This window comes from Lathyrus oleraceus, chromosome 3 (assembly GCF_024323335.1).
Source record: "Lathyrus oleraceus cultivar Zhongwan6 chromosome 3, CAAS_Psat_ZW6_1.0, whole genome shotgun sequence".
Lineage (NCBI taxonomy): Eukaryota > Viridiplantae > Streptophyta > Magnoliopsida > Fabales > Fabaceae > Lathyrus > Lathyrus oleraceus.
The window spans coordinates 70,552,081-70,560,867 of record NC_066581.1 but is presented as its reverse complement, the minus strand read 5'-3'; the positions used below and the strand labels follow the sequence as shown (position 1 = coordinate 70,560,867).

The 8,787-nt window shown below is 34.7% G+C and overlaps 1 protein-coding gene across 2 annotated transcripts; it reads left to right on the top strand.

Annotated features, from left to right (window-relative positions):
• Positions 1 to 1,525: 1,525 nt before the first annotated feature.
• LOC127132611 (probable glutamyl endopeptidase, chloroplastic) lies at positions 1,526 to 8,523 on the top strand. 2 transcript variants are annotated; one of them, XM_051061571.1, is made up of 11 exons: positions 1,526 to 1,887; positions 3,348 to 4,335; positions 5,020 to 5,148; positions 5,487 to 5,786; positions 5,872 to 6,330; positions 6,467 to 6,532; positions 6,825 to 6,885; positions 6,978 to 7,127; positions 7,282 to 7,419; positions 7,557 to 7,873; positions 8,149 to 8,523. In XM_051061571.1, the coding sequence occupies exons 1-11, from the start codon at positions 1,614 to 1,616 to the stop codon at positions 8,171 to 8,173; spliced, it is 2,907 nt and encodes a 968-aa protein (XP_050917528.1). In that variant the 5' UTR covers positions 1,526 to 1,613; the 3' UTR covers positions 8,174 to 8,523. The 2 variants fall into 2 exon arrangements, with proteins under 2 accessions (XP_050917528.1, XP_050917529.1); XM_051061572.1 differs by having other exon boundaries at positions 1,529 to 1,887; positions 8,008 to 8,523.
• Positions 8,524 to 8,787: the final 264 nt, after the last annotated feature.

Below are 8,787 nucleotides of genomic sequence, written 5' to 3'. Positions count from 1 at the left end.
GAGTACCAATGAACAAATGAATAACGACATTGATATTTGCTAACTTGCATTTGTAGAAAAGGAATATGTCATCAACTTATAAAATATGTGTTGAGCATGACTCATATTGTAGAGATTATTATGGATACCGTTGAGATAACTATGACTAGAGATAATTGTTTACTGAAGGTAACTATGGATTAAGGTCTAGGTAAATTGAACTCAAACATTATATATATATATATATATATATATATATATATATATATATATATATATATATATATATATATATATATATATATATATATTATAAGTCATCTTACCATTTTAAAATTAATAATATATTTTTTAATATACTCTCTATCATTTATTATTAGTTATTCTTCCAATTCTTTAAACTTCTCTCTTATGAATAATAAAATTATAAATTTCTCTTCTTCATATAAAATTACTCCCTCTATTCCTTTTTAAGTGTCACTTTTTTGATAAATTTTTGTTTCTTTTTAATTTGCAAAGTTCAAGATAGCATTAAATGCACTTTTGTCAAAATTACTCTTATGTAATTATTACAGAAAAAGAAAAAGTAAAATAAATGTAGTATTCAATTAGGGGTATTATAGGTAAAAGTAGAATTATTGTTTAAAAAGTAACAATAATGATTAATTTTCTTGGTATGTATAAAAAGTTAAAAAATGACACTTAAAAAGGAACGGAGGGAGTAATTATGTTTCTTAATTCACGTGAAATGTCCAAAATATCTTATAATTTAAAATGATATAATAATTACAAAAATCGAATAAAAGAGAGATGATCCGTGTTTTAACCATCAAATTGGTCATCGAACCAATAGACATATTGAGTCATTGATTTATTGGTGGAATCATTGAGTTACTAGTTGAACCGCATGACTAAGTTAAATTAAATCAAATAACTCAGTTGAATAAACCAATCTCTATAACAAAAATATATAATTATTAAACCGACCAAACCGAATGACTCGGTCTTTAAAAAAATTACGACACCTTCAAAAATTTCAAAATATCATAATTTCACTTGTTCATTCTTTAAATCAAATTCTAAACATAGTGATCACACATAACACAATAGAACAAATTCAGATTCAAATAAAATTTTGAACAAAATCTCGTTCTAATAAATTTAATTCTAAGAAGGAAAAGTTGTTCGAAATAAATTTCGAATAAAGTCTACTTATATTTTAATTTTATTTAAAAAGATATGTGTCAAAAAAACGTCGTTTTGTCGGAAAAAAACAAACATTTAACCAATTGATTTATTAAAATCATGGACTCACCAATCTTTATTGATTTTGCGGGTTGTTATCGGTTCTCAGTAGTTGAATAGCTTATCCAAATGTAACAATCAAAACACACTGATAATCCCTCTTATTCTCAATTCAACGTACCAATTCAGTTCAATTTTTAAAGAGGATCATGTAATTTCAAATTAGGTTAATATTTTGTCATTTAGTGGAATATAATAATATTAGGAGGGAATTGAAAGAATTCTTTTTTACAAGATAGAGTATTTTAGCAATTATTAAAAAAAATCTACATATGGTAACAGCAAGGAAAATATGAAGCAGGAATAGAATAGAATAATTTTATCAATCAATGATGCGGATGCATAAACTCTACCATCGGCTCACTCTCCTCTCTTTATCTTCGCCACTATCTCTCCCTTCCAATCCTTCTCTTCTTCCTCTCGCACCTCCCCTCCCCTTCACTCTCCGTTACAGAACCGCCGCCAACTTCGCCCTTATGTCCACCTCGCGGTTTAGCAATTTAGCACCTCTCGCTGCTGTGTCCACCGAAGATAGCGCCGGCGGAGCCTCCAACGGCTCCGTTTCCTCCTCTTCCGCCGCCGATACTTTCAATCAATACGAAGGTTAACTCAATTCTTCTTACTCCTTTACTGTTATCCACATGTTTATCGCAAAGTTAACGTGTTTATCGGATTATCCTTATGTAGCACTTTTCATTTCTCGATACTGTCAAATGAAGTTAATATTCACTCTTGATTTTCGCACTAGTTCACTAGTATATATAATTTTTCATCTCGATTCGCGATACTGTGCAAATAGTCAAGTACTAATGTTCTTGCTTCGTTATCTATGTAATTGAGAAACCTATAGTTGATACAGGATTAACTGATTTGATGATTGATGAACTTATTTTGAAATAGTTAAAAAAATTTACTGCTGATGAAATATTTGATTACTCGGATGAATTTTCACCTTTCTGTTTACTTATAGTGTAGAGTTTTGCATTAGCAACTTTTAAAGTTTAAGCTCCTGAAAAGTGTGTGCATGAAGTGAAGAGTTTCTCTTTATTTTCAGTTATATACTCCTAAGGCTCTATTTGGATAATCTCAACTTAATTATCATATTTATCATATAGGTGCTTATGTATTACTATTAACTATTTTTATAATAAAAGACAATAAAGTCAAATTGTTTTTATATAGGCTATAAAATGTATTTATGAGCTATTTTTAAGAGCTTATGCATAAGTCATAAGTTCTTTTCATCAGCTCCTTCAAGCAGTCTCACAATTTGTGATCGTGCCTCTTATCTGCTATTGGGATGCAAAAATGCTCATCATCTCCATGCGAGTAGATCTATCTAAAATGAAACCCCTGTGAACAATATGTGGAGAAAGCCTTCTGCAGGTCGTCTCAAATGTAACATAGACGCATCTTTCTCAACGACTTTCAACAAGGTTGGTATAGGTATTTGTGTTCGTGATGAAGAGGGGCAATTTGTGGTTGCTAGAACAGAGTGGATGTCAACAATTACCGAGGTTGATACGGGGGAGGCTTTAGGCCTTCTAGCTGCCATAAAATGGGTGCATGAGCTTGGTTTGGATGGAGTGGGTGGATTTTGAGGTAGATTCAAAAAGCGTAGCGGATAATGTGAATAGCCAACAACAAAATTTGTTAGAGTTTGGCGAGATTATCAAGGAATGTAAACGCTTACTAGCCCGTTATTTTATGAAGTCTCATGTTAAGTTCATTGGAAGACAGGCTAATGAAGTTGCTCATGCTTTGCCAAGGGTGGCTCCATCTCTTGCTAGTTTTCATAATTTTATTGATATCCCAACATGTATTCAACAGGTTCTTATTAATGATATGAATTAAGTCTTTTCCCGTAAAAAAGAAAAACTAAACTCAAATAATTTTATCCAAACAGGCCCTAAGTGTTTATGTACTCAAGGTAAGCCTTGCAATTTTTAGATTTAGTATTTTGAGTTTCTGATTGAAATAGAACTAAGCTTACTTCTATTTTAATGTCTAGATTATATTGCTGTTTCTAATTGCTGATGTTTGTTTTAATTGATTGATGTTAGATGATTCAACTCTAGGAGTAGGGTATCGTGTTCCTCCACCGGTGATCCGGGACATCGTTGATGCTCCCCCTGTTCCTGCATTGACATTTTCACCACATAGAGACAAAATAATTTTTCTTAAGCGAAGAGCTTTACCTCCACTGACTGAATTAGCCAGACCGGAGGAAAAGTTGGCCGGTATACGCATTGATGGACACTGCAATTCAAGGAGTCGTATGTCATTCTACACCGGTTTAGGGATCCATCAAATTCTTCCTGATGGTACATTAGGACCAGAGGTTGAGGTGCGTGGTTTCCCTGAAGGCGCGAAGATAAATTTTGTTACTTGGTCTCCTGATGCTCGCCATTTGTCCTTCAGCATTCGTGTGAACGAGGAAGACAATAATACTAGTAAACTCAGAGTATGGATTGCAGATGTGGAAACAGGGAATGCTAGACCTTTGTTTCAGTCTCCTGATGTACATTTGAATGCAGTTTTTGAGAACTATGTTTGGGTAGATAACTCTACGCTGTTAGTTTGCACCATTCCATCAACTCGTGGAGCTCCACCGAAGAAACCTTTGGTTCCTGGGGGGCCAAAAATTCAATCTAATGAAATGAAAAACGTTATTCAAGTAAGAACGTACCAGGATTTGCTGAAGGATGAATATGATGAAGATTTATTTGATTACTATGCAACATCTCAGCTTGTTTTAGCATCTTTGGATGGTACCACAAAGAATTTTGGACCACCAGCTGTTTATACCTCTCTGGACCCTTCTCCAGATGAGAAGTACATTATGATTAATTCACTGCACAGGCCATACTCTTTTATTGCACCTTGTGGAATATTTCCAAAGAAGGTAGAGTTATGGAGCGCTGATGGAAAATTTATCAGGGAGCTTTGTGATTTGCCGCTTGCCGAAGACATACCAATTACATCCAATAGTGTGCGAAAAGGGATGCGTTCTATTAATTGGAGAGCTGATAAACCATCAACACTTTACTGGTATAAATCCAACTTCCAAGTATTTAATTTATATTCCTTCTTAGGCATGTACTTTGGCAACATCACAAATTACTATAATAATTTAAGTCAACTTATAAAGCATGCATTTTCTATTTATTTAGACATTTGCAGATCTGCAGTTGAAATTTTTTTAATTATTTTTTCGCAAACTCATTTAAGTGTTTGGAAACTTAAACTTCCCAAGAATGTATTAATAATAAAGTTCATTGGCATGCAAATAGTACTAAGCATGCAGTTTTTATGAGCACCATTCAGGTATACGGTTAAACTTACCTGTATACATGTATCCATACATACATATGTCATCCACTTGCATCACAATATTTTGGGGTTCTTATGGAATATTATGTTTAGGCATTTGAAATTGTGTTTTACCTTTTACTGAATTACTCATATTGCAATTTGCAAGTCAATATTTGATCACCTACCGTTCTTTTCTCCAACTTGCTTATCTCATTTTCTTCCCCCTTTTATGGTTAGTTTTTGACTTTTTCATCATATGGACTTCTCACAGTTAGATTTTTTCACAGTCAAGCTTAATATTTCCTTTATTTTACGTAAGATATGTTTGTCCTTGCATTTTATATTGTTTTTGTAGTCCCATTAGTTATATATCTATTTTTATTTTGTGATTTCTTTCGGTTATTTATTTGAGGTTTCTAGGGTAGAAACTCAAGATGGGGGTGATGCAAAAGTGGAAGTTTCTCCTCGTGATATAATCTACTCACAACCTGCTGAACCACTAGAAGGTGAACAACCGGTGATATTACACAAGCTTGATCTCCGCTATGGGTATGAATACAAATTATTGATTCACATTTAGCCAACAACATATTTGGACATAATCGGATCCTTTCTAAAATTGTTTATTCTTTCTTAGCATTTCAAATGTGTTGCTCAAAGCCAAGGTTTGCAGTTGACATTGTCACTTCAATGCCAAGTCTCAACCATTTTCAAATATTCTATGCTAGTGCTTTGCTTGCTATTAATATCTATTTACATGCTTGATCATCATGTCCAACATTTGGTTTGCATACTCATAGTCTGACATGTATGTCCATCATATAACACCTGTTAGGAAAAGGTCTGACCAATTTCATGGTTGATGTTCTTGTTTTCTGTATCTACAGAGGAATTTCTTGGTGTGATGATTCGTTAGCTTTTGTATACGAATCTTGGTTTAAAACAAGGCGAATAAGAACATGGGTAATTTCTCCTGGATCTGAAGATGTGCCTCCTCGCATCCTATTCGATCGATCTTCAGAAGATGTGTACTCTGATCCTGGCTCTCCCATGTTGAGGAGAACCCAAGCTGGAACATATGTTATTGCCAAGATAAAGAAGGGGGGTGACGAAGGAAGATATATCTTACTGAAGGGAAGTGGTGCAACACCAGAAGGGAACATTCCATTCCTTGATCTGTTTGACATGTAAGTGTCTTAAATTATTTGTTTCCGGTGTATACCCTTACAGATTCTCATTTATGCTCAGATGGTTTGGATCAAAATGTTACAGACATACAGGTAATAAAGAACGAATCTGGGAGAGTGATAAGGAAAAGTATTTTGAGACTGTTGTTGCTCTAATGTCTGATCAAGAAGAAGGGGATTTACAGTTAGATAGGCTGAAAATACTGATTTCAAAAGAGTCAAAAACAGAGAACACCCAATATTATTTTGTTAGCTGGCCAGATGCAAAAAGAGTTAAGGTTACAAATTTCCCTCATCCATACCCTCAGCTTGCATCATTGCAGAAAGAGATGATCAGGTATCAAAGAAAAGACGGGGTTCAGCTTACTGCTACATTATACTTGCCACCTGGTTACAATCCATCAACAGACGGTCCTTTGCCGTGTTTGGTTTGGTCTTACCCTGGAGAATTTAAGAGCAAAGATGCTGCTAGCCAAGTTCGTGGTTCTCCAAATGAGTTTGCTGGGATCGGTTCCACATCACCCCTTCTTTGGCTGGCTCAAAGGTGTGAAAATATCTTTGACAATTATCTGTGTTGTCCTGCTCTAGATGATTTGGCATTATTTAGTTCCTCTGTTCCAGTTCAGTATATTTTGAGTTAAATTAGCTGGACTGTTCTTTGATTACTTTAAGTGCCACAGGTTTGCAATTCTATCTGGACCAACCATTCCTATTATCGGTGAGGGTAAAGAAGAGGCAAACGATAGGTAAATTGATAGCAGTACTGTTATAACTGTGGAATCATTACTGTTTACTTGCTACTAAATAATTGCTCTTAATGAGCACCTAGAGAAATCTCCTTTTCAGTCTCATTTCTCTTCAAATTCGAGTTTCAAATATTTGGCCTCTTCACTCTTGTGAGGCATAGGTTTCCTCTGTGTTTCTTGTTCTGCATTTTCAAATTTTATTGAAGTAATCATACTCCATATTTAATGAACAGTTAAAGTTTATCTGATTATGTTTTCATTTTCTTTATCTGATTAAATATATACAAACCAGCTATGTAGAGCAACTAGTTGCAAGTGCAGAGGCTGCCGTGGAAGAAGTTATCCGGCGTGGGGTAAGCTTTTGTTTATACTTGTGTAGTAGATTAAGTTATCAATCCAATAGAAATATAATTTGAATCAAGCATTTTCCGGTTGTCCCGTCTAGGTAGCTCATCCAAAGAAAATAGCTGTTGGTGGACATTCCTATGGTGCGTTCATGACTGCCAACCTCCTAGCACACGCCCCTCATCTCTTTTGTTGTGGAATTGCTCGTTCTGGTGCTTACAATAGAACGCTTACTCCTTTTGGTTTTCAGGTACTACCTATATAATGGCTCGATTTTTATTATTCCAATTGCCTAGTATTTTCCATAAATTGTCTTTTGCTCCTCAGTTCCTTTTAATCTCCTTTCCATAAAATATCCCTTAGAAATGAATATCTTACATCTTATACACTACTTTCTTCTGTAGAATGAAGATAGAACTCTCTGGGAGGCCACTAATACCTATGTCGAGATGAGTCCCTTCATGTCCGCAAGTAAAATTAAGAAGCCTATCTTGCTTATACATGGGGAAGAGGATAATAATCCAGGAACATTAACCATGCAGGTAAGATAGAAATTTCCACCTCTATTATTCTTGTAAACAGTCACTAACTGACTATTGCAGTATTTAAAATAAAAACCCTCTTGTAGTCTTACTTTACCCAATTTCTTGCTGCTTCTATCCTTTGTGCTGCTATGCAGTCAGACAGGTTTTTCAGCGCTCTGAAGGGTCACGGTGCTCTTTGTCGACTGGTGATTCTACCTTATGAAAGCCATGGTTATTCTTCCAGAGAAAGCATCATGCATGTCCTTTGGGAAACAGGTAGATGGCTGCATAAATACTGTGTGTCAAATACTTCCGATGCAGGTGAAGACCATCCCAGTACAGTCAAAGACAATATTAGCAAAGGGACTATAGATGCTGAAAGCAAAGTGGCTGCAGCCAGTGGAGGTGGCAGCAAAGAAGAATGTGATCTCGAGCATGAAGAATCTCATTCTCTGCCAAGATCTTCCTTGTGGTAAGCTCTTCAACCTTAAAATTTGAAGTCCAAATAGAACAGTCTGCCAAACTAGTTAAACACTTAAATGGTTTTTACTGCCTATTCCTCCCCCCTATATTTTTACCTTGAACTCTTTTTTTTTTTTTTGGTAGAAAAATTCTCCAATCTTCTGGGAAGCACTAGAATTGAAGCATCCAAATGATTACATTCCATTTACATCATAGTTATTGAATATCAAACGCATTCCTTCAATAGCTTCTATAGCAATAATTGCATTGCTGGTGCGGTGGCAGGTTTTCCAAATCATACATTCATTGAATCATCAGGATGTTTATCATCTGTGATCAGTGTTTTCAGAAAGATCTTAGCTGCTTAGGCGAATAATGGACAGTATAGTTTAAACATATGTACTTGAGTAATAAATAACTAAACTATATGCACGACTATGGAGTTTAGGGCTGTTGGGCTTTCTAACATCTTGCTTCCTAGTTATTCAGCCATGATTCATTATTGTATTTCACAGCAGATCAAGGATGTTGGATTGTTGGTTTCAATGATATGTACAAGTTCTGTATTATTTTGTAATTTGGGTTCATAATTCAAATATAGGTCAGACAGAAAATTGTTTTGGATTTATTTAGTCAATGAATGGGTTGGTTTCAACATTAGTTTATTTTGTTTGTTTGGTGTAAATCGTTTATTTTATGTGCAACTCTAATTATTAATCCATGAGTTTAATCCACGAGTCTTGTGGGAATCAAATGAGTGGCTAATAAGAAACGATTGTCTAATTCTTCCGAAGGGTTTCAACATTAGTTTACAAATTTTTGCTAAAAAGATATTAGTTTCAAAATTAGTTTTGGGGGAATTTCTTTTCCCACATCTATAGGTTCTCCCAAACTCCCGGCAAAAAGTAAAAAATGTCTCAAGTT